This window comes from Melanostigma gelatinosum, assembly GCF_949748355.1.
Source record: "Melanostigma gelatinosum genome assembly, chromosome: 15".
NCBI lineage: Eukaryota > Metazoa > Chordata > Actinopteri > Perciformes > Zoarcidae > Melanostigma > Melanostigma gelatinosum.
Window position 1 is genome coordinate 12707172 of NC_136648.1, and position 26628 is coordinate 12733799.

The 26628-nt window shown below is 43.1% G+C and overlaps 1 protein-coding gene across 1 annotated transcript; it reads left to right on the forward strand.

Moving 5' to 3' along the window:
• Positions 1 to 345: 345 nt before the first annotated feature.
• On the forward strand, positions 346 to 26628 carry pik3r2 (phosphoinositide-3-kinase, regulatory subunit 2 (beta)). Its single transcript, XM_079284881.1, has 16 exons — positions 346 to 558; positions 7302 to 8195; positions 17770 to 17862; positions 19782 to 19856; positions 20710 to 20862; positions 21618 to 21828; positions 22010 to 22095; positions 22317 to 22419; positions 22649 to 22747; positions 22928 to 23108; positions 23290 to 23409; positions 23969 to 24111; positions 24230 to 24406; positions 24516 to 24587; positions 24733 to 24903; positions 25725 to 26628. Exons 2-16 carry the CDS (start codon positions 7877 to 7879, stop codon positions 25930 to 25932), a joined length of 2211 nt encoding a protein of 736 aa, XP_079141007.1. The 5' UTR covers positions 346 to 558; positions 7302 to 7876; the 3' UTR covers positions 25933 to 26628.

Sequence of the window (26628 nt, forward strand, 5' to 3'; positions counted from 1 at the left end):
ATCTAAAACAGGAAGTAGAGCTGGAATAATCTTTGAGCCTTGAGAACCGTAAGATATTAGTAAAAAACAAAAGGGACTGGAACTAAATATGAGAAAATCAGATACGGATTTAACATGTGTTTTTCATAGGAACAGGATTATTTGCCATAAAAAGAGGTCTTAAAGTACACGGTAGCAGCTTCGCAGTTTCAGATTGTCAGGTTCAAATTTCCATTGTGGGACGAGGCCATCCGGTGACCCCTCACTAATCGTTCGGACCTTTCCGCTCGGCTTCGTCTCTTTCCGCGCTCTGCATATTAGTTCCCACGCACTCTCCTTCCCTGCGCCGTGCTGAGCTGGAAAATGGCTGTGTAGGGGAGCAGGGAGTCATGAACGGGAAAAGAAAGAAAGAGCGAGAGAAAGAAGGCGAAGTATTACGTGAACAGAAGGACTGCTGAGAAGACGTACTGCACACCGAGAAGTTATCGTCCGCAGAGAAGTCGTCACGCGGACTCTCGTCTGCTACTTTAAAGTGTTTGAAGCGCCGCAGCACAGAAGTGAGAAGAGGAATATCCGCGGGTGAGTTTTTCTAAGTTATTGCACATTTTCCAGTAACAGCCACTGTACTGGAAAATGGTGGAAGCGCTGCAAGTGTTCTCTGCGCACGCAGCTTCACACTGTTGACTCGTGCCCTAGTTTAAAAGTTTAATCTTCAAGATTTATTTTTCCTCCTGTGTATTTAAATGTTTTGCGCAGACAACATTGCGCTACAATGTAACGTTAATATTTACTCGTGCAGCACGTTGCTCGCGCTTGTCGACAGTTGCCGTGTGTTCAAGAGCCCGTTAAGTTAACTTTACTGAAACATTAACGTTTGTTTTAGAGTTTGCGTTTATTATTTAGTTGTTTACTCGTTCATTGTTGACACGTTGGTTCAGAAAAACAACAACCTTTTAATCTCTATTAGCTCATAAAGTTGTCAATTCATGCAGAAATTAAACCTCAGAGTTCAGAGTTTGTGGCTTTTTTTAAATTTTAATGTTTCAATTTTTTTTTAGCTTTTTAGTGTAATACTGAAATTCAAATGTTACTGAGATTTAAAAAGTTGTAGTCTGAAACACAAATACGCAAAAAACTTCGCAGTGTACAACATTGATGGTATGTGACACTAGCGCCTTTACATTGACTGCAGCCTATAGCAGAACAGGCAGTGTGGAGGCCCAACACAGCTGAAGGCCTTATATGATGCGCGCGTGTGTGTGTGTGTGTGTGTGCGCGTGTTACAACCCTGGTTTGAGGATTTGGCACGCATCATGGAGTTAATAGAAATTGTGCTACTTGCATAATAAGACAAGCCACTCAACTGTGTGGAGACCCCTCCTCTTTCTCTCATGTAATTACTGAACACAGCATTATGCAATCAAATGTCAATCCTCCATTATACTGCTTCATCAATGTGAAGTGCGACTTGTGGCAAAGCCTTCATTCTTCTTCTAAATGTCTTTTAGAATGCTCCGGACGACTCGCAGGGCTTGTTGCATTAAAACTTCCCAAAGAAGTGGAGCATTCGCAAAAATGCCAAGTGTCACTCCTCGACTTCAAGTTCCAGCAGACGCAGTACAGCTGTGGTTATTTTTGTTATACGTCCTTCAGCTAGTTAATGCTGTTATTTAATTGTAATGGCAGCAGAATACGTCTTTAAGTACAGCTCGGACGTGGCTCCACTATAAATGCTGCAGAGGCCGGGCCAAGAAAAACCAAACGTCTGATGGTGAACAAAAGTATGGTTTTATTAAAGTTTCTGGGAGATAAATAAGCCTCTCTGCACACGGAGTACAAATCTAGTTAGACACTCGTAATGCAATTTTTGGAAACCTCTATCCTGCATGTGACCGTGTCACTGGCCTATTGACTTATTGTTTTTCTAAGAATCAGAATTTGTCTCAGTTCTTTTGCATTTCTCTTGATGTGTTTACACAGAAATAGAAATAACTGGAATTCCCATGATATTGACAAACTGAGGGTCAGACAAATGCATCAATTATCAAAAAAGAAAAAAATGAATTTGATGTAGGTGCCACTTAATTAGTATTACTTCATCACCAACCAAGTAAAAGTGGTTCCTTATTAATCTCTCTGTGTTGTGGTGAGATCAGTATTCGACTATATTTGTCATTGTTGTGTGTTTACAATGGAGGCCACTGTATGCTACCTGTCTGGGTCAAGGTTCAGGCTAACTAACATGCTAACTACGCAGCAAAAAGGCTCGTGGTATTTTCAACTGGTGAGGATTTGTCCGATTTGATTTCTTTGTTGCTGTCAAAATGTTTTAATTTAAAGGCCTGGTCGCATGGACTTAATGTAGCATTTTAAACCAGCTGAGCCGTTGAATCGCCCCCATCTTATATCTTCTGATAAATACAGCAAGTCCTGTTTTGCCTTTTTGGTGTAGCTGACGTTTCGGCACAGTGCCGTCTCAGTGCTGCATAATCTTTGCAGCAGATGTTTCGACTTAGCGAAGTGAGCGTTTCAGCTTCATTAAGGACAGATAGAATTCAGGTAAACGTAACTTAAATCATACACTGCGTGATGCTTTAGCCCCTGTTTTTAGGCTGAAAAATGAGTCCTCACGAGCTCCTGTGTGGCCGGCTGGCCTGTCCTCGCTGCCTGTGGCGCAGTAGATTTTTCAGTTCCATGTGGACAGATGGCCCAAGGCCAGGCTGCATGCGTGGTGGCTCTGTAGTCAGCTCCTCACCAGCAGGGCCGTGAAGGGCCAATGCATACACACACTTTAAAGCATTAGCTGTGTGTCCACGGAAATATCTGGATTATGTACGATGCATGTTTTTGTTTCGGTAAAAGTCACTTAAAGACAACAGAAAACTGCTGCCTTTCTTCTCTTGATGCATGAAAGCCATAAACTGTGCCTCTGAGACAGCAACTTGTTACTTTGATCCTTTTTATAAATATAATAAAAGTGTAGAAACTAAGACAACATTCTTAAACTCACTAACACATCAACTCTCCACCGTGGGCTGAACTGCTGCTGATATTTGGGCTGGATTTTCCACGGCATGTTTCCCTTTGAACTTTCAAAGGCATTGTTCAAACGCTGGGTTCACCGAATTCTACCCTGACGTGCATAGATGTGACTTAAATGTGAAGTCACGATTGATGATGATTGATGGTAGGTTGAAAAGTGAAAATGAACACCCTCTGGTCTTCTAGCTGGGTGATAGATCGACAGGAGAAACAATTTACATACATGATAGAAGTATGTTTTATGTAGATAATTAATATAAAACTAAACCCATGCATTGGCCCGGACAATATATCGGCTGATATTTAGCTTGTTGTAGATCTATTTAAATTGGTTTGCAGTCAGACGGTACAGAAATGTGTTTATGTTGAGAAAAAAAAAATATGAACTGGTATCAGTATTGGCGGCACAAATCCAGTATCAGTCTGGCTGTAAAAAGATAAAATAATATTTTTCAGATGTTTTGTTTATCAAAGTAATGAAATAGCTCGATCTGATCTTTACTTTGCTGGATCAGCCAAAAAGAGTCCAGGCTGGTTGTTTTAGCCACCTCTAAAAAATGTACTGTACCATGATCCATCAACATTACAAAAATCATACAATGTGAAAGAAGATGTATGCATATCACCAACTCATGACACATACATAATGTAAATAGTGTCGGGCTGCAGCAAACTTTCAAAATCAAGTCATCTGCCAGTTATTGTCGAAGTTAATCAGTCAGCTTATACATCATAAAGAGAAAAATGTCCAATTCATGTTTTTTATTTATTTATTTATTTTTGTGTACAAACAGTCCAAAAATCCACAGATATTTATTTTACAATTAGATAAAACAAAGAAAAGGAGGAAAAACTCACATTGAATAAGCTGGAACCATTAAAATGTTTGTCATTGTTGCTCAAAAAATATGTAACAATTAATCAATTATAAAAAAGAACAATGCTCCTTAATTTTCTGGGAATCAACAAATCAGTTTGTCAGCTAATTGTTTCAACTCCTAATTCGTCTTTTTATGTACAAATGGATAACTAACTACCTCATAATTTTCACATAAATATCAAAAGACCAACAGTAAAAAAACAAACAATCTATTGAAATACAGCAAGTGCAGTTTAACACTGAATAAAATGAACAAATGATTAAACAAATCAACATACAAGTTGGTCTTCAAGCATCGTCAGTAGCTCCTGTCTCACTCGACTGTGTTAGTGATGCTCTGAATAGCTTATTTTTGCCATTTTTCGTTGTGCATACTGGTGTATAACGAGCGGGTCAGAGCTCCACTGGCTCACTAAACACAGAGTCTCGTCTGATGTCTGCAGACAGCAGAGGAAAACCTAGATGTCATTTTTAATTCAATCTGGCTTTTGCTTTTCCCCCGCAGTTAAACTAAATGTCTGTAAAATGAATGACGGTGGAAATATTACTATGAATACTATAAAATACAGCGCCATGTTATAATGCACGTGTACTATTTACCACATTAGTATACCAGCAGTTTGTTATAGTTTCTCACTGTTTCTCTTTAATAATAAATCCCAGAATGCATTTTTATTTCATATTTTTTGGGGATATGACCATCACATTTATCCTCCTGCCAACTCCAGAAAAACAAAAATCATCTCCTTTCATCTCATTGCACCACTTCAACATGACTCATGGAATTCCCTCCAATCACACGCAGCCTTCAGCTTTTTCCATGCTATGTTTTTCATCCCTATCCTTTGATTTAAATCATCATTTCATGAACGGTGATGCGCAATCATCAAGGCTGCAAAGATGAAGAAAGTGTGTGTGTGGGAAGAAAGGTGTAGTTGTTTGGGTCAGATGTTTGATCACTGCCCAGATACATTTTCTAATATTAGAACATTTCCTTGATTTGCCCGGCTTCTCTGGTGACTCGGGAGCACATGGCCAGAGCAGCAGCCAATCAGAGCGCGGGATTAGCTTTCCCTCTCTCTAGCAACAGTGAGTTACTTGCCGCCCATTCATTTATTATTTTCCTGTGGTCTCCCTCAGCCGTTTGGACTCTGCTGATAACAAAGTGCTCCGTCTCTCGCACTCACTCTGGGGTTTTTTTTCACTACTTTCTGTCGCTCTCTCCTCTGACTGAATAAAAAGTATTTTTAGAAAAGGATGGATCCAGTGACACTGAGCTTACCAGCTGCTGCTGCTGCTGCCCTGAACTGTGAGCTACTACGACACTATCAGACCAGGACTGTAACAGAGAGGACACTCCTCTCACCTCGTACGATTTTTTTCTGCTCTGGAACTAAATAATAAAGGACTACGGAGCGCTCCCTGCACACTGCTGTTTCTTTCACTTCCTCTTCGCCTTGTTTTTACCTCTTTTCTGCAGCAGTGGTCTTGACAGTAAACAAATAAAACATGGCAACTGGAAAATACGACTGGACTTTTTTTGCTGGCTGAGGATGGCGGGGGGGGGGGGGGGGGCGGGGAGTTGGAGGCAGGACTGGGTGTGTGTGTTCGGGGGGGGGGGGTTCGGAGAGCAGGTGGAGAGAGGAGGGAGTTTCGGGGTGGGGGGGTTATGGTGGTGTGAGGATTGCGGGCTGTGGTTGGGTATGCCAGTGCCACGTGTCTAGCCTGGCACCTCTCGCTTCTCGGCTCGGAGGATGTCGGACCGAGAATCTGGCCGAGCCTGTCCGTCTCCTCTCTCAACCAAAAGTGGGGTGAGTGTTGCACTCTGCTGCTTCCTGTTGTCACGATAACTCCCTAAACCTTTCTTTAAAAGACAATATTGTTACTCACAAAGGTTTGCAGTATCTGTGCGTTCGCTTTACGAATGTCATGGGGAGGGAGGGGGGGAGGATAATCTCGACTAAAGTCCGAAAGCAGACACTTTGGCATTCGAAGACGTAAATCGGAGGTTTAGGTCTATTTTTTTTTAATGCTCTAATTTTATTTTATTGAAGCGTCCGCAATGCATCACTCAAAACATTGTCCGTTCAGAAACAGCAAATGAAATGATTGCACAACATCGGGCCTCGCAAACCAGGCCCATGGTTATTTGGATTTGGATGTTTTGGGAAATTGCCCCAAATAGCTCCTTACTCCTGGCGTAGCAGAACTTCCATCCACCGTCCTGTGTGTCCCTCTCCTCACTGACGTCCTCTCTTCCCGTCCAGTGAGGTTAACGCCACGATTGTCGCTGGTTTGGTCCACAGATTCACTTAATCTGGTGGAAACCCTAATCTCTCTCTCTCCTCCTCGCTCGCTATCTCATCTCTCCGTATCGTTTACATTTTAACTTTGAGGCATTTCTACTTTTTTGTCCCGCTCAAATCTCACAAATCTCAAAGCGATACATACGTTTTTCCATATAATAATAACAATTGCGCACTTGTGCGTGGCATTTTATTGGGCCTTGCAATCATCTGCAAACGAGAATATTCGTCATCGGTCCATGAGTGACCTCTTTGCTGTAGATAATGATAAGATACGATGTAGTGGGATGTTCTGCATGCAAACGTTTGCTTTTAAGTTGTATTTTCTGAAGTTGTGCCACTCTTTGGTTGTTCAGATGACTGTCCATTCAGTATTTTCATCTTGAATGGACTTGGTACAGTATGATTTAGCTATTTTGACAGAATGAAGCCAAAAATATTTCTGAGGCAACACAGAGCTGCCTTTTTTTTCTCTCTTCTCTCCTACGGAGAGGGAACTGTTGCGAACGGTTCTGCATGTTTCAGAAAATGCTGGTCGCCCTACAGCCGTGATGCAGGTCCTAGTTTCCTTTTTGCATGCTCAGTCTGCGAAAAACGTTTTCCTCGCCATTTTGCATGGGTTTCTTTGGACGCTTGCAAATCGCACATGTTGTTGTTGTTGTTGTTGCGTAAGTTGAAGGGACGTTCATTTCACAGTGAAACTTCTTGTTCCTGTGGAAGCTGATGTGTCGTTCAGGCTGTGAGTGTGTGTGTGAGTGTAGAGTGGAGGGATTGGAGGCTCCTGTCCAGGGACCCAGTCTGCTGTTGGTCATGACGCAGCAGCATCATCCGATCTCTCCGTCCTAACCGAAGACTGCACGAGTGCACGGAGCTGTCGCTGTTCGCCATTTTCATGCATCGCTTTAAGCTTCGCTTCACTCAGATATGTGGCGCTTTACTTGTGGATAGTTATCGACTAGAAACGGCATGTATCGGTGATTCATTTGTATTTTCCACGATTGTAGGTTTTGTTCTTTTTTAGACTCATTCATTTATTATTCCGCTTTTCACTTTTCTTCGTTTTAGATTTTTTATTTTTTTTTTGTATCATGCAGGTCGGTCACAATGCCTGTCCAGAGCATGTGGGAGCCTGAGAGAACCGAAGAGGATTAAAGACCTTCCCACTCTGCCACTCGTCCTCCAATCAGACGGCTTCATTTGACCGTAAAGAGCCGACGACACCGGGGCCCTCGACTGGCAACATCTTTGAACCAGGCTGCTCCAATAGCACCCGGCCAGCAGGTTTTCGCTGCTTGAAAGAGCATGTTGCCAACGCTCTCCCTCTGCTCCATCATCTGGCTCAACCGGGGGATCAAGTTGAGAAAAGTGCATAAGACCACCAACACCGGTCAGGTCTGAAACCGCTGGCTCCGCAGACATAGCAGCAGCAGAACGCCACCGTATCGACTTTTAAAAATGCTTCTGAGCTTCGGGTGACGCCACCTTCCTCCCCTCATTCCCCCCCGACCCCCTGAGCCACCGTACCAACATAGAGTTCAGTGACTCAACAGCCTTTTTGGTTTCCTGAGGAGGATTTCTGTACAGCCCAACCCTGTTGTTGCAGTGGGACTCGGGCTGCACCATCTAATCCTCTATTCAGTAGCCATTTTGATTTGTCTTTCCTAACAAAATGGCGACGGAAGGTTTTCAGTACCTTGCCCTCTACGCATTTATCAAGGACCAGGAAGAGGACCTGGATCTGCAGGCTGGGGACCTTCTGACAGTCAGCAAGGCCTCCCTGCTGTCCATGGAGAACTACCAGGAGGGCTGCGTGGAGCAGCCCGAGCGCCTCGGTTGGCTCCTCGGGTACAACGAGCGCACTAAGCAGAGAGGCGACTTCCCGGGGACGTACGTCGAGTACGTGGGCCCCGTGAAGATGGCGCTCCCATCGAGTCAACCCAGGTCCCAGCGACCCCTCCCTGTTGCTCCAAGACCAGAGTCGTCTCAAGGTAAGAGCATTTTTGTACAAAATACTCAACGCACAGTAGCTGCACGGCACTGAACTGCAATTTTTGTTTTGTACCGTAGAGAATAATGATGCACTCGTAGCACAGATACCGTTTCACATTTTAAGGGAACCTGGAAATATAGTGTTGCAATATCACAAATGAAGTTGGAGTTTAATTTGTTCGAGGGACCAGCACACAAGTTTATTTCTCAGTATGTAAATTAACAACAGTCCCTTTTGTAATTACAGTGCGGCGTCTGTAGATTTCATGGTGACGCTGGCACTTAACCAAGTTATATTCTTCTAGAGCTTTTTTTAAAGAAAGCTTTTTCTGCATGCAGGTTGTTTATATTTCTTTTCAAATTGTAATTGAAAACTCCATGTTCCAACATGTTCACTTGTGTTGTGTTCGTCACTCTTCGGTTCTGTCATGAATCTCTCTTGATCTGTATTTATTCTTGGGAGGAGCTGTGATTTTAAATTCATTTTTTTCTATCGACTTTTTCTTGTTTTGCAATTAAAAAAACATCAGTTGTTGTTTTTTATTGGCAAAATTTCAAGCACTGGAAACAGAAGCTGTTGGTTGGCGTGTTGCTGGTCAACCACCCCGGGAGTTTTGATTGGGCTGTCACATTTGACAGTGACCTCCCGCTGACCTTTTAATCTATACTTAAACCACGTCATAAGCCTCGCCTCTTTGGAATCACAGCTAACCAAACTCTCTGCTGGCAATGAAGGCCAAATCCATCTACTTACTGAACTCTCCTGTACAGGTCTGGCATTGATTGTGTCTGTCTGTGTGGCCCCCTTTACACTCAACATTAACGTGCGTCTTTGGCATCCAAAATGCATCGAGGCTTATCTGCACAAAAAATGCTTTGGCTCTCCTTCACTGTGACTTGTTATTGACCTTCCACTCAACCACGGGTAACGGATCACACTGGCAGGAGGGGCTTCAAGGACCGTTCTTCAAAGAAACGTTTGAATCGCCGTGTTTTGTATTTTGTGCACATTAAGAGTTATTTAAAGGTGCATGTTACAAGATATGGAGCATTTCTGTTGCCTCTCGACGCGGCTTGCAGTAAAACGGTGTCAACAAATGCAGAGTGGCCGGCAATGCGAATAGTATTTACCTGAGGGGGAACTTGAGGGTCGGCGCTACGCTGCTGCGACGACGCGTTCTGTCAGGACGGCATTATCGGCTGTAACTGCTGTGTGAGAGCAGAGCAGCGGCCGGGAGGTAACCACGCATGGCTGGCCCGGCCATGTCAACAAAGCAAGGAGACGCTCTGTTACACGCACACACACGCGCGCGCACACACACACACAGGGAGAGCGACATTGTTCTCTGCTCAGGTAGACATGACTCCACTATATCTTTACATAGACAGGAGTTGTTTGCTGAATGTCATATTCTCCTTTTAACATTTCAGGGAATAATCACATTTTTTACTCGGGGTTAAGTGCTGTGTTCTTTCAATCCTGTGACTTTATTCATAATGCTGAGAGCCTGCTTTCAGCCGCGACGCCGTCCAACTCAAACATACACTTGGCTTAGATTTGCCGACCTCAGCGAGCTCAACTTCAAGTGCAAACTTTGATTCGTTACCAAAGTTCTTCCACACTCCCGAGATTTCCATCATTTTCTCCTCATTGGCACTCCCTTGCGCTTGGCTTCAGCTGGTTAATTTATTGCTTCCTTGTATGGGATGCCAGAAGAAAAGGTGCAAAGGGCCAAAAGATTAATAAAAGTTTTTATGTCATTCCGCATATAAAACCATACATTCCTCCTCTGTCCAAAGCTGTATTCTCTGTAATTCCCCTGTGGCTGAGTACCACTCTGAGCATGTAGGCTGTGAACTCTGAATTACCTCTGGTTGAGCCAATTTGCTATTCATCGCGTACAACAGTACACTGTGCCTCATTCAAATTCATGAGTTTGAATTCGTTTCTTTGTATTTTATTTTCTGAAAAGTCAGAAAAAAACAAACGGGGAATATCATAGCTTCAGTGCAAAACTGTCTTCAGTTTTCTTATCGCATGAGAGTTCTCCGTGCCAATAATACGATAAAACCTGAGAGTGAAGCGGGTGTGTTATTCAGGCTTAACTTTCCCCAGCAGCAGCAGGTGAGGAGGACAACAGGGTCCTCGCGGTTTGATCGACGGTGAAACAAACCAGTCGGGCAGCAGGCGTTTGTGTCTGTGATCTGGAGAGACGGGGGCGGAAGAACCGAGTGAAACCCTGAGAGGGGGGTTCAGAGGGGGGTTGGGTGGCTGAAGGAAGGATACCTTGGCTTAGCACCAAAAGTGCATTGTGAATCAGAAATCGTGGAGCCCAAATTGAACAAAATATCATCGGTTTCCTGAAGGAACCGATGCCCTGGACGTTTTGTGAGTAGAGCTTTTGTTCGGGTGACCCATTTACGATACGCAGGGATTGTAACGATTGGTACTGAGAGGCAGCGCCACAGCCTGGCGGTTGGGAAAGTGGACCGCGTTACAGGTTTAGTTAAAACGTCCGTCCTGTAACATGTAGCGAGGAGGAAATAAGGAAGTCTTTATATCAGGGGTCTCAAACTCCCGGCCCGCGGGCCAAATCCGGCCCGCTACGTCATTTAATGTGGCCCGCGAATCCGCCAGCAAAAGAAAAAAAAGTTTAAAAAAAGTTTTTTTTTTTTTTTTTTTTAAGTCAGACTAATAATAATAAAAATATCCCCATAGTCGAAATTATGAGATAGAAAGTCAAAGTTATGAGATAGAAATTCAAAAATATGAGATTGAAAGTCAAAATGATGAGATACTTAAACAGTTAGAAGCAGCTCTTTGGCTGGTTACTGTATATTTAACATGGAAATGTATTGTGAGTACATTGAAGACTACTTTAAACTGTGAATGCAGGGAGTTATTTAACAATATGTTACGAGTAGTTACATTTACAACCGGCCCTTTGTGGGCGACCATGATGCTGATGTGGCCCGGAGTGAAAATGAGTTTGAGACTCCTGCTTTATATGCTCTGCAGTAACCTGGTTACTATAACCCACATTTACATGCAGCTGGAAAGTTATCAGCGTTCTACCCAGACTTTGACGATACTTTGTGATTTCAGCCTTTTATCAGACGAGTACACTGAGAGAGTTTGTCTTACTGTTTCAGAGTGGGACATTCACTTATTCAGACTTATTTATTTCAGTTTCAGTCAGACATTTGTATGTAATTATTTTGACATTGATATAAATTTTCTTCACTGCACACGGACACTGCAATACTCTCTCAGCCTCAAGTCTTTTACGTGCTGATTCATTCATGTAAAGCTCTTTAGAAGCCCAGGTAAGTGCACACATTGCCAAAAGATTGGGTTTCTTTGGCAGAAATCTTACTGTTAACCGTTTTTTTTTCCCTTAATCCTTTGCCCAGATTAAGGAAACCAGGTTTCTCGTTTGCATTCAAGAAATCAGGTTACTGCAGAACGGCATCAACGACCCGTCTACTTCAGTGCATGTGAACGCACCGATGTTACTCTGTAGCCGGCAAAATGCAAAGCGTGGATTTCTCAATGCCTCAGCTCTTCTTCTTTCTAAAATGACATAGTCAGAGGATTGTGGGTTGGCTGATGACGTCGTATTAGTGTGAATATTTGGACTACCTGTCGTACTGATGCAGCACTCGGCTACTCGCGAGTGTTTTGTGTCGTTTGTTTATGTGCGTAAATAATGACATCACTCTGTATTAAAGCAGTTTATTCTTTCGGCCACAGAACCGGCTTTAAATAGAACAGTAGGTTTGTATTTAGTGTGTTGTGGAGCACACATGTTGTCAGCACAACTTGGGAGTGATAGATTTAAGCATCTTGAGATTTGTGAGTAAAAAGTCTGCTTTGACAAAAGCGTTTCTCAACTTGCAGCAGAAATAATTTTTTCTTCCCTCTTTTCCTTTCCCTGGCCTCACTTTAACTGCCTGCTGAAGTGAACCATGGCTTGGCATGTTTGCAAACTCCTCCCTTCATTCTCTCTCTCTCTCCCCCTCTCTCTTCTCTCTGCTACTCCCTCCTTTTTGCAGCCTCCCTCCCTGATTCACATACATGTGCTTCAGGGACAGCTATAAACCATGTTAGCGGAGCCAGTTCTCAGAAAGGAGAGGCCTCTCTCTCCGCTCCCTTTTCCTTATCAGGAAAACTCTTTCAATGAACTAATGGAGGTGTTGGGGGTGGCATAGGCGCTAAGACAGTAGAGAAAATGAATGGGCGAGATATGGAGAGGCTGAGAAGGGAGGGAGACGAGGGCTCCAGTGTAAGCCAAAGCCACCCTATCCAACTGCAAATATAGGAACCAGCTGTATTTGGTTTCTCTCCTGACTGTTCTATTATGCTCCTGGAGTTTAGTCAATTTAGCACATTACACATTTTATTTTCTGAAGCATTTCTTCGGTGCCAGAGCAGTCAGAGAACTCCTTTTAGGTGTGAAGTTGTCTTACTGAAAGATTAATGGCTTTAGGAAAAAGCTATGAGCGAAAGGTACATTTTGTACAGTTTCTTAAATAAAATACCATGAAAGCATTCAGACTTGAGTGTGATAGTTTCGATGTGCTGATCTAGGCCATGATGACATTAACGCAGGATAGACTATGAACCAAGTTTTACTTCAGAAGCATGGTCTTTTCTTCTGGAGGCCAAATCTCCAGCCTTGTATGCACGTGTGTGCTTCAATGAGGTCACAACTTTTCATATATATATTTTTAGGTTTCGACCGCCTGTGTCCGAAGGCAAAAGTGTTTATAGCTTCTGGAAATAGCTGCACTCGAAGGTGACGGAGAGGGGTGAGCATCTCCTCAAGGGCACTGTTGGTGTTGCACTTGTTTGAACATACGAAAAGCGACTGAAGAAGGGTGTCTTGAGAGAGAGAAGTTCAAATCCTTCCTACTTTATCACATCTGCACAGCTGGCCAATAGCTGCGTGAAGTGTTTGTCAAATGTTGGATTGATGGTTTTGGAAAGCTACAAAACTTGGTGTGCGCAGCCGCCCTGACTCTGACATTGGAAAGGTGTTCAACGATCGGACGAGCACTTTGTTTGAAGCGGCCACATTACTTTCAGACTGAGACTCGTGTAACACGCCATCGGACACAATGCTGTGTCGTCACACAGTTAGAGATGACAATTCACCGGTTTCTGCAGTCAGAAGATATACAAGACGTTTACAAATATGCCAACCAATGCGACACAGTGGGTTGGCCTCGCATCTAACATTAACACAACCACCACATTCATTGTGTGTAGATGGAAGCGGGACAGCAACACCAACTGGTTTGCACACTGAACTTTGCTGGACACAAACCGCATTGAGTAGATGCCAGCTCCTGGCTTACGGTCAGTCAGAAGGCATGCAAAAGGCAATGCACATGTCAAACACTCGATACCCAGACAAGAAGTGATCTCACACATGGGCACCTGGCAGCCAACCGATGGAGTGCAAGAAAATGTAGGTTCCCGTCAACCCCACAATGTCAGCGAGAACGTCACTAAAACACAAACTTTTTCTCTATAAACATGAGCCGGGTGTTATTTGGGAGCATTTTTGGCATAAAACGGTCATCTTTACAGTTTTTGCAGCCGTGTGGAAAATTATATATTGGAGTCATACGTTGACGTTTTAATACAAAAGTTGTTAAACCCCCCCCCCCGTTTACCCACCATAAATCATGTTTCGTCACATTGTATGAAACGTGTTTACAGCGTCTCTCTGCATTAATGTGTCTCCCCGGTGAAGCCTGGAGGCCGGTGAAACCAGCGTTGTCCACCCGAGTCTCGACACTCACTCGTGCACGTGTACCTCTGAAGCACGTTGAGACGGAGGAGTGGACGGTGTGAGCGCTCTCAATGCGTTGCTTATCCACATAGCTGGGACGCAGTGAGCACATGTAGCAGTGAAACCTGACCAGCAGCACACACACGCTGTCGCACACCATCCGTGAGCCAGACGCCAACTGGTCTTGTCACCACTGTACATAAGAAACACGTGCTCGGAGAAACCGACATGGTTTGAAAAAAAAAAAAAAAAATGTTTTGGCAAATTTGATCCTCATTTGTTGATGGAGTTTACTTCAGTTTGGCCTCACATTGGTGCATTTAGAGGACGGTGAAATTATGTGAAGTTAGTTGAATTCATCTGGTGAAATAATACAGATAAAAAAATGAAAGAATGACATTATTTAGTTAATCTTTAAACCTCGACAGGAAGTGTTTGTTAGCAGCAAATTTTTTTCAGTAAACTGAACTCACCAACGCTTGTGTTTCTTCAGCCTTTAGAACCAGTGATTATCTTTCATCGTGATCACTTTGGTTATAGTACAATACAAATATGATTCACTTTTCCGTGCTAACTTGTGGCTGTCTGGGTGTGATTTGTATCTTCCAAAGCCTAAAATGTGTGAATTAGTCTTTTGTTAAATATAAAAAGAGTGAATCCAACGTTTTTCACCACATAACAAATGATTATTTGCTGTATTCGTAGTTGAACTACATAATCTAAACTCATTATCGTAAAAACAAAACAAAAGTGTTTGTCCGTAAGGTGAGAAAATTGAAGAGGTGTAATTTCGAGCAGTTAAAGCCTGTGAATGAATTCCTGCCGTATCTGCATTTGGAGGAGCTTCAGTTTGTGACACAGACCCCAGAGAGGGAGAATGCAGCAGAGCCGGCTACGTATTACATAAGCACTCTGATGTAGAAGATACGGAGCAAATATTTACTTCACATAGCTTTGCTGCGTCCAGTCTACTTTTGCCTGTCTGCTGCTCGCCTCGCATTGAGCGAGGCGACAGGAACACACGACAGGATCGGCAGCATTCATCCGACCGCTCCAGCTTCACCTGCAGACAGCACACTTCACACGTGACTTTGTAAGGTTTCTATTTCTCTGACACGGATGATGTTGAATGACTGGGTTTGACTTCATCAAATCATTTCTGTATGAATTCTGCAAACACAGTCGTGAGATCTAGCCTGTAAAAATCTCTCACAATGAATGCATGAACTGGACTTAAAAGGTTCAAATGCACTAAAAACTACACTCTGTGTCATGCTTTTCCTCTCGCTCTCGCTCTCGCTCTCTCTTATCCGTTTCTCTCTCTCTCTTATCCGTTTCTCTCTCTCTCTCATCCGTTTCTCCCATTGGCGTCGTCTCAGGGCTTGTCAAGTCATAAGCCTGCCTGCCAGTGTGCAGTCTGCCAAGGAAGTGGTTCTAATTGACTAACAAGTTGCTGTTACCTCTCTCTCTACTTTTCACTCTTTTTTTTTCCAAACCTTTCCATAACCTTGACGACTGCAGGGCTTCAGCTGCTTTTGGCAGGAAAAACAAAAAAGAAAGACTCCTTCGCACGAAAGTCAGTTATTTTTTTAATTTTACGAGCGAAGAGACTTACAGTAAAATAAAGTGTTTGTTTGTTTGCATGTAGGAGTGAGAAAGTTCCTTCCTCTTCGGGAAAATATGGCAATCAATGTTTTCTTACTCCCCTCCCAAACTGTTATGGAATTCATTTTGTGGTTTTACAGCCTATATTTGTACTTATTTCCCTTTTTCATTTGGTTTCCACATTTTATTGCCTGCGTCCTGCCTTAGCCCGTAAGAGCGACTTGTGCTCTCGTGTACTGAATCATTGATACATTCTGCTTTGCATTCGGCTACATCTGCAATTATGACAATCCAGTCTTATTTATTCTGACAGTAATACTTCAATCAAATGATGACGAATATATGAAGACTTTGTAATTGAGTGGTTTGACATCACCAAAACGACAACAACACAATATCATAAGTCGACGCAGCGATCACTAACGTGCTCGCTCACATTCGTGGCAGATTTGGGGTTTTTTGCACGTCTATTCTGGTGTTTCTGCACGGTTGCCGATAAAAGATTAGGCTACACTAATATCAGTAGTAGTATTCAACTTGTGTGATCCAAATATTTACAATAACTTTGCGTTATTTGAAAAATACAGATGTATTCATTTCCAAAATTCACACCATGTTTTTATCGAACAAATATTCTGCTTTAGTCCATATTTGTTGGCGTTCAGCTTTTAAAAAGAAAAGAGTTTCCTCTCCCGATTACTCGTGCGTTGTTTGAATGCACAGCGGGGAGGAAAGAAGAAGAAGAAGAAGAAGAAGCTTTTGAGTGCATCCTGTTTGTTTTAACCAGGAGCACAAACGGTCCCTAAGTAGACCAATCATTTTGTAATGCATTACACTATGAATGTTTAAACTGTACTGCACACCAAAGAGACACCATGTGATGAGAGCAGAGGGGGGGGGGGGGGCCCTGCCAACCAAAATGGCCAACAGGGATAAAGAAGAGGCAGAGGTCTGTCTGTGTGCTCGCTAGAGAGCTGGAGACCCGGCCAGGCAAAGTTTCCATGTTCAACCGGCAGAAACGGAGACAGAGAGACAGAGATAAAAACTTCTGTAAAAGAGACCAAGAGGGAGAAAAAGAAAGATGAGCAAGAGGGAGAAAGTCCAGCAAGAATGCAAGAGAGCAAAAAGAGAGCGAGGGAGAGCGACATCCAGAGAAACTGAGAACAAGAACCAGAGAGAGAGGGGGAACGGAATGTGCTGACGCTGTGTTTCTTGTCTGAACTCCCCAAATTAATAATCAGCAGCGGTTTAGCCGAGCCGTGCCAGGAACAGGAGCCTAATGCCAAGCCCCGGCCAGGCCGGGCCCTCCCTGCTCCCAGCGTTACCCCCCCCACACACACCCTCCTCACCTCTCACCCATACCCCCCCCCCCCCAACCCAACCCAACCCACTGCACATAGCCCCGCTTTGGGGCCGAATAGGAGGCGCTGCCTGTCTGGGCCGGGCCTGGCACACTGCCACGGGGCTTTTGCTTGTTCAGGAGTTTTCATTAAATCCTTTATTGTGCTCCACTCACGCAAAGAGCTAAGGCGAAACACCGAGCAGGACGGAGGGGAGGAGAGAAAGAGAGAGGGGAGAGAAGAAAAGGGAAAAAAAGAGAGGGAGGGAAATTGGATCTCCCCCCCCCCCCCCTCTTGCTTTCTCCTTTTCTCTTTCTCTCAGACTGAAAAGATGTTTGATTTGGTCTCTGGGGAGTTGTGAAGTAGATAAAGTTTTTGCTCGCCATCAGCAGTCTGTTTTTCTTCTGTTTTTTTTTAATTTTCACTCCTCTGTATAAAGCCTCTTTTCATTCTTTTGTTCATTAAGCTTTCTAAATTGTTCAGCTTTTCTTATCTTACATCTAATCAGCCAGACTTCCAGACTTCAAGATGCATCACAAGCTTCAAGTGTTTTAGTTTTTATGTCTTTAAATACGATCACAACAAATGCAACACCGGAGACGAACTGCTACTAACAGGTGTGCTTCTTGCAACATGGATGTTGAAATCCACCTCCTCTCATTCGATTGTGTTCCTCACAGATTTTATACACGCTCGCAACATTACACACACTCTATATCTCCAGCTGCTCCTAGTTAACCGTGCCCCTGTGTGTGCTGCAGCACCCCTCGTGGTCTCTCGGAGGCTTTGTGCCAGAAGTGTAACAGTGATTTGTGTTGTTGTTTCAGCTGTTTCTGTGCTGGACCTGTGCGAGCAGTTCACACCGCCAGAGACTGCTCCCCCGACCCTCGCCAGCCTGATCCAAGCCATAGAGAAGAGAGGTACATCCATGTGCAATCGGCCAACGTATTGGTCTGTCGCCTGTCTCGTCTCCCCCGTCTCTCCGTCTCCCTCTCGCCATGTGCCTCCTGCTCTCACGCAGGAGGCACGTAGACATTAGACACGTAGACATGGCAGTCACACGGATTAGAAGTGCACACTCGGTCGGTTAGGGACTTTATGCGGATTTCCTACATGGAAGTTTAATGTGGTTTGAGTCCGAACAAGTTCTCACTGAGAGTCCTGCACAGTGAGTTTGATACGCAGTACTGTTATTAACAAATGGCGCTCAGTGGGACTCCGTTCGCAGCTTTCTTTTTTCATAATTTTTTTATTTTCTCTCTCTTATGTTCGTCTCTCTCGCACACGAATATATTTGTGTGGCTGCAAATAATAATTATTTCCATTACCGATTACTCTGCAGATTATATTCTCGTTTAATCATTTAATGTTCAAAATGTCAAAGAATTGTCAGAGCCGACTAAAACGTCTTAAAATTCTTGTCTGACCTACGGTTTAAAACCAGTAAATCATCACAATAGAAAAGTGGGAATTTGGGTGTTTTTAGCTCGAATACATTAATTGGCGAAATAGTTGCTCGATATTTTTCTGTGGATTCACCAATGAAGTCATTGACGAATCGTTTCTGTTCTTTCAATGTACGGAACACTCAACCTGTGTCCCACTTTCATGTAATTCATCTTTACATTAAACTGGTTTTGCAGTTGCTAAAATCAACATTCTAAACATTTTCTACAGAAACTGCTAATTCTGCTTCACAAAGAGAAAGCAAAAGTTATTTCTAAAGTTATAATATTGTTCACTAGATTTCCAAGATATTTCTGTTGTCTCACCATCATTTGCATTCATTAATATAGTTTGTCCTTGTCAGTAGCTTCTGCAAATGTGCATTGCATTGTGGGACAAAACGATACTTCAGCAAACTAAAAAACAACCGTTTTTAGCCTCCAGTCTCACTTTTTCCAAGTATATCTGATTTAATGTCAGTTTTCCAGTGTGGACAATTAGTTTGTGTGGAAGTGATGCTTTAATCGAGTCACTCATGATTTCAATATTGATTTCAACTTGAAGGATGACTGCATGTAAATAATATGGTGTAGTACTGATATTGAGTTACCTGCCAGTGTTGGATGCACATCCACTGTGACTGCATGGTGTGGTTCTCACAACTACCTGAGAGACTGGCTCGTCTCAAGGACTTGCTGTCTAGACCCGGTTTTCCTAAATGTTTTTTAAGCCTGGGACCCAAAAGAGAAATGAAGTCAGGAAGAGTTTGAATGTGTTCTTCAGGGATATTTAGTGTGAAATATTTATCTCTGTAATGAAAGATTGGTACGTTAGTGTGCCAGTTTCCCCATTATTTAATTACAAAGATGGTTTCGGTAAATTTCTTGATCCAGTGTCTCTGTTTAAAATGTCTTTGCTGTCTGTCACTAAATCAATCGCACATTTTCCATCAAGAATAGAACAAACGAACTTAAATTACTGCTTTGACCAAACAACATTTGAAGGACCAACTCTCCCGCAATTGATTGATCCCCTTCTCTCTGCTGACGGGTGTGACACAGGAATGAAAACGACACACAGCTGACATTTTGTCCCGAGTATTTCCAAAACAAATATCTGGCCATGTGCTTTGTCACGTACAAGTTGTCGCTCATAAACTGACGACGTCCAGCCGGTGAAACGTCTGCTCTGTGTGTCTCATAGCACGGTTTGTCTTTTCCATGACAGCCGATCTTTTAGTCCAAGTCAGGCAGCCATGGAGTCGTCCCCTATGTTGGAGTTAGCTGCATGTGCGTTTCACTGTATGATTATTTGTTCGATTGAGTAGCATTGCTATTTTTTGCCGGCTCAATTGTACGAACCTTTATTAAACTTCTCTTTTTGTCTTCTTCAGGTCTGGACTGCAAGATATTGTACAGGACAGATGCTTCCTCCGGTTCAGACAGCCCAGTGTACAGCATGAGCTCTGGTGAGTTAGTATGAGTCTAAGATTTATTCCTTTTTAAGCTTCATTTCATGGTGTGTGTGTAATACACTTTATTTGTGTTCACATTGCAGTAGAGTTGGCTCATAGTAGCTTTTGGCAGATATATCGTATTGGTGTCGATGTCGAATAAAGTAGTCGTTGTAGTTCAGACTAACTAGGTTTGAGATCTCTGAGAAACATTGACACCGTTTGTCCACCACAGAGCACCAATGAGTTGATTGTTTCTTCGTCAAAAAACAAAAACAAAAATATTTAAGGGTCTGTATCAAGACCTCTGTTTATCCTGTATTGTATGTTTTTATGTTAAAGTGGTTACCATCTGTAATCGTATCGTTTAAAGTCTCAAATATCTATTTCGGTTTCATCCTCAACAATTCTGTATCATTTAAAGGCGCAGTGTGTTGCATTTTGGGGTATCTACTGGCAGAATACAATATAGATTTGATATGTTTTATTAAATATATAATCACCTGAATATAGGAAATGTTGTTGTTACTTTAGAATTAGCAGTTTATTTCTACATACGGAGTGGGTCCTCTTTACTTTGAGCTATGCATCGCATACTGAAGTGAATTACAAAATGTTGAACCGGGATTTGTACCAAGCATGCATGCTGTTTTTCAGCAATGCTCATCATATTTGATAAGGCTACACATGAAAGGAGCCCTCTACTGTTGGTTCAGTACGTCTCACCTGCTTCATACGGTTTACATTGGGAGAGAATTCAAGCCACAACAGAACAGAGTGTTCAGATTCAGGTTTCTTTGTGTTTAATTAAGTTTAATGGAACATTTTCTTGTCCCTAAATGTCTTTGTTTGTGTCTCTGGGCTCCAGAGAGTGAGGCGTGTCAGAATGATGTGGGCTACCTGTCCGAGTGTGTGCTGAGCTACCTGAGAGACCTGCCGTCACCCGTCATCCCCGCCTGTTTCTACGCTCACCTTCAGTCTGCTGTCACACTGCAGCAGCAGGCCCTACAGCAGTCAGCCGGTAGGTCCCATCTCGTGAGGAAATGCTTCCAGTCGATACTTGTATTGACTTAACGCCCATTTTTCAATTAGGAACGGGTGCCGTCTTCTATGTATCTCTGTATGGGCACGGCTTGTTATCGTACGATTAGCTATTGAGAGCTGGAGATGTTCTAAAAACAGTCAAATAGTCTGCTGCCAAAACGTATTGAACTGATGATGATCTGTGTTCCAAACCCAGAAGACCAACCGTAAGCAAACATGGAGTTGGGTGTTAGAACAAAGACACACCAGTGAGAAACTTTAAACCTTCTGCTACTTTGGCTCAATAGTCAAACTTATTATCCATCTCAAGGGAGATTCAAGTCTCTGCAAGTTGATGTTCACACATTTTTACAATGAACTCAGACCAGCGGCGCCTGGAAAATATGCATTTTGCGATCTAAAAACCCATGGCATGCTCTGGAAAACGGTCTACAGCTATGCGATGCACACAATTTGCAGTTAATGAGCTTAAACAAGCAAAGCCACCAGCAACTAATGTTATGTTGTTCTAAATCTCTATGGGGTTTTGACTGCTATAGATCTAGTATTGTGAAAATAACGTTTTTAAATTGATCTGTGCTTGAAACGGGTGAAATAATCTCATTCTTTTTGTATATTTTTGCTTGTTTTGAGAACCAAAAAGCTGTGTTGGTAGATGGAAAGGCACATTTCATCGCCTCACTGTCATTTGAGTAAAATTTATTATTTTGTTATTTGAATACCTTTTTACAGATGGTGCAGTCGCTGGAAGCCATGACAGGGAGGTAAGCCTGGTCCTCGAGAGCGCCCCTTCCGTCCCTCTCCATCACCGTCTCGCACTGCAGTACCTCCTCACACACCTGGCCAAGGTCACCCAGGCGCAGGCCAGTAACGGCCTGGACACGCACACACTGGGAAAGATCTTTGGACCACTGCTGATACGAACCGGCCCCTCCACCCCGTGGTAAGTTCTGGGTGACGGATATTTCACACAAAAACAGATGCAATAGATTGTGTTGATCTGTCAGTTCTGTGAAGCACAAGGCTACTGAAGTAAATCTAGAGTTTCAGTTTATCAAAGGTGACAAATTGGGAGTTTCGGACATGTTTCTAAACCTGCTATTGATTGATTGATTGATTGGCAGGTTGTCGGAGGATGAGGAGTTCCCTGCCCTTGTGGTGGAAAGGCTTCTGATAGAGAGAATGACGGAGCAGGACCTCGCTCCTCCAGGTATGTCATGTTTATGTTATACTACTGTACAAAGATGGTTTCATTTATATGCAGTTGATTATGCTAGCTTTAATACAATACACAGTATTTCTGGCATACTTTCAAAAGTTACTTACAGACAACCTTTTACATGTAGGTTAATTGTTGGCAGTTTCCAGGGAGTGAATGTGTTTAGTGACTGTTGTTTGGATCAATTCCATTAGTTGTGTGGGTGTGTCCAGTTCTTCCAGCAAAGCCAGTCAAGTCACAAATGGCACCATCAGCCATGACGGACACAAGCAGCCTGCTGAACGATGCTGAGTGGTACTGGGGAGAGATCTCAAGGTAAATTACTTTATTAGTATTGGATAAAAAACATCATAGCTACCAGACAGCATGTATAGTGGATACCAGTCTGCTATACATGCTTACATGCAACAGCTTCCAGAAATCAATGTTCCTTGTTTTACAGATTTTTATGATCGTGGTAATTCTGTTGTTATTTTGCTGTTAAATTGCAGCTGATCACGGTTAGTGCTCATGAAGTAAATACTGCATGTCATGGTGTTTGCAGAGAGGAGGTGAACGAGAAGCTGCGAGACACTCCAGATGGCACCTTCCTGGTCCGAGATGCCTCCAGTAAACTGGAGGGCGAGTACACACTCACCCTCAGGTAAAGCAACACCACCGTCTCCCACACCAGGTAGAACCACAGCGGAATCAACCGAAGAGAGTAAAGAAATGTGACCTTCAATAAAGGAAAAACCCAGACCTTTGCTGAAAGTTAACATGTGCAGCCATGTGTCCTGTTGTTTTCTTCTGGTTCTCATGTGGCTCCTGTCTCCCCCTGCAGGAAAGGGGGGAACAACAAGCTTATAAAGATCTACCACCGAGACGGGAGGTATGGCTTCTCTGAGCCTCTCACCTTCCTGTCTGTAGTGGAGCTCATCAATCACTATCGCCACGAGTCCCTGGCCCAATACAACGCCAAACTGGACACCAAGCTTCTGTTCCCCGTCTCCAAATACCAACAGGTTGGTGACTTTTTTTCCATCAAGCTCAATGACAAGCAAACTCCCTCGGCAAGCCTCCTTTTGATGTAGAAATCCTTTATCTCGTTGTTTTTTTTGAATGACAATAAGCAGGGCCTGCTTGAAATGTGTTTCATTCATCAAAGTGGTGATTTTGCTCTCATCTGCTTGTTGCACGGCTCAGTTGGTGAAGGAGAACAGCATAGAGGAGGTGGGAGAGCAGCTGAAGGTCTATCATGAGCAGTACCAGGAGAAGAGCCGCGAGTACGACTCTCTGTACGAGGAATACACACGCACCTCACAGGTACGAGAAATAATACACTTCATATAGTGAACAAACATATCTTACATATCTTAAAAACAGACGCTTCATATCCAAAAGATAAGACGATAATTATTCTACAATGGAACAATGGTTAAATCCACGTGTAGCAAATGCAGCAGTAATAGAAAACATAAAGGAACATGCACATGTAACAGTTTTTATCAAAATGTATTCAAAAGAATATTAGATATACATATTAGGAAAAAAGACCAGATTACATTATGAATATGTGCAGACCTCCAGTAGAACTAACAAAGATAGAATCAGTGTGAAAGCATTTACAACATAAACAAATATAAATACCTCGAGTATAAAGTAAGTGAAATGGTAAAATATCAGACTGATATATCTGCAGTATATATTATGACTGATGAATTTCAAGCATTTATATGTGTATATTGTATACAAGATGTATCTGGTACCTTCTATATTACACCACAGTAGAGGTAGAAGATATCAGCAGCTGCTAACTAATTGAAATACAATACATCATGAGATGGAGGGTCACAGTCTGTTTGTCTGGCCCGGTGTCCGGCAGGAGCTGCAGATGAAGCGCACAGCCATCGAGGCCTTCAATGAGACCATCAAGATCTTTGAGGAGCAGTGTGAGACTCAGGAGCGCTACAGCAGAGAGTCTTTGGAGCGATTCCAACGCGAGGGCAACGAAAAGGAGATTCAGAAGTAAATTGAAGTTTATATGCACGGGGATTCTTGATAATCCTCATGTATTTCAACTGCAAAAGCAAGATGGCATGAATCCCATTTGAACAGCACATTCATAGCCATTCTCTCAAATCAGGATCCAGAGCAACTCTGAGCGTCTGACGTCTCGAGTGAAGGAGATCCACGACAGCAAGCGTAAGCTGGAGCAGGACCTCAGACAGCAGGTCTCTGATAACCGAGAGATCGACAAAAAGATGAACAGCCTCAAGCCGGATCTCATGCAGCTCCGCAAAATCAGAGACCAGTACTTGATGTAAGAATGAATTTTAAGATTATATAAAATCTGTATACACTGTTCTCTTCATATCTTGAGAATGATGGTAAAGTGTCAGCATTAAATATGCGGCGTTGTGGCTTTGCAGATGGCTGACTCAGAAGGGGACACGGCAGAAGAAGATCAATGAATGGCTGGGCATAAAGAATGATGCAGATGAGTAAGTGTTTGAGATGAAGTAACGGCTGTGATGACCGGGTGCTGCAGTATCTCCACCTGTAATTTAGGGAGCGACTGGAGCTCAGTGTTTTGGTCGTGCTATGATATGTGATTGAGTATCTGCTGCTTTAATCCTGTGTTTCCAGCTCCTTCTCACTGGAGGACGATGAGGGTTCACCCCACCACGATGAGTGTACCTGGTATGTGGGCGACATCAAACGCACCCAGGCTGAGGAGATGCTGAGAGGCAAATGTGACGGGACCTTCCTCATCCGTGAGAGCCAATCACAGAAGGGCTCCTACGCCTGTTCTGTCGTGTAAGTTTCATTTTTTTTTCTATGATGATCCATTTCTTTATCCACTTGCATCTTGGGTCGGTAACTTTGGAGAAACCATCAAGAGTAAGCTACATTTTTGAAATTATCCAACTGGAAACATTTTTTCCGATGAAAGTAGCATCAGGATGTAAAGAGAATTTCCACAAATACAACGCAAATGTTTCTAAAATACATTCCCCACCGTAGCTTTAAATAACTGACAAAATGTAGACTATCTTAGTTTGATAGCAGGCTATAGTGAAATACTATAATATAATATCATAATATAATATTTAACGTTCATTGTCACAATAACCAGTGATCTTCAAGCTAACATAGGCCCACTGTGCAGTTGTGGGTTATAACTAGTTAAGAACAAAGTTAAAATAAAGTTTGCAGGTTTAAGAAACAAAGAGCAAGGATTCTTTTTTTTTTCATTAGAAGAGTGCAAAGGAGCTTCAAGACACAATACATTAAAAAAGTATTAAACAAGTGTCAAACTTACATGATAAAAAGTTCTCTCTCGTTACCACACAGTTACTGTCATCAGTTGAGCTTTTTTACTTGGTTTTGCAGGAAAAGCACAGGTGAGAACAATGGCTCAGTTCAATCAGTTGTCCCAGTAAACTGACTCACCTAAATGTAATGCATTCGTTATGTAATGCATTCGTTATGCCATCACTTACACCTGAGCGTTCTACAGCAAGCCAAAGTGTCTGCTGTGAAAACGTATTGTGTATATTGACAACATATGACAGTAATGAAGTAATTTAAGGCCAGTGTGGGGCGACGGTGTAAATGATCCCTGCTCTTCTTTCCAGTGTGGAGGGTGAAGCCAAGCACTGTGTCATCTACAAGACGGCCACGGGCTACGGATTCGCTGAGCCCTACAATCTGTACTCGTCCCTCAAAGACCTGGTGCTCCACTACAAAAACGTCTCCTTGGTCCAACACAACGACCATCTGAATGTAAATCTAGCCTACCCAGTCCTGGCCCGCTCCCAGAACCAGAACCAGCACCCCAGATGAATCATCCACCAGCAGTGTCGGGACGCCAACCAGGGTGGGGGAACTCAATTTTCACTCGTCGCATTGGGGAAAAAAAAACGATCCTCGAAACAAAGCGTGTTCTTGTTTAAGTGGCGAAGAGAAATAGACTCAACAGCAACTATTTAAAATTCATGCGTTCTTGGCTTGAGGCTGGTGCTAATTTCCCACACCAACTCCAGTCCAGCAAAGAGCTCTCCTTGCTAACAGCATGGCTTCAAAATAAGCACACCACCACCACCACCAGTATGGGAGCACTGTACAGTTAGTCTGGCCGACGCAGTGAGTTTTAACTCGAGGAGAGTGTCGCATTAGCCAGCCGTGACTGTACAGTGTCAGTTATGAAACATCAAGTGTGAGAAATTCACATGAAATTACCTTTTTAATTCAGAAAAAAAACAAAGACGGACTAAATGTGTTCACAGAAGTCAAAATAAGCACACAAAATGTTGTTTTCAAGATGGTGGAGAAGAGGAGAGAAAGCAGATGGTGGGATGAATTTACAGGAGGCACTTTTGTTTGTTTTTTTGCCTTGAACACGTGCTAACTGTCCACAGACAAAGGCCCAATCTGTCATCCCCAGACTGCCTGCAAACTCTCCGTAGACAAAAGCCTGAGCTGTCACCCACTGAAAAGGACTGGCTCGGTTAAAGCAGGCTGCTCCCTTCACACCTAGAG

Excerpts from the sequence above, each read along its gene's own strand:
- pik3r2 (XM_079284881.1), top strand. The coding sequence starts at position 7,877 with ATGGCGACGGAAGGTTTTCAGTACCTTGCCCTCTACGCATTTATCAAG. Across the intron at positions 22,096-22,316 it reads GCAGGACCTCGCTCCTCCAG|TTCTTCCAGCAAAGCCAGTC; the intron begins GTATGTCATGTT and ends GGGTGTGTCCAG. Across the intron at positions 24,588-24,732 it reads ATAAAGAATGATGCAGATGA|CTCCTTCTCACTGGAGGACG; the intron begins GTAAGTGTTTGA and ends CTGTGTTTCCAG.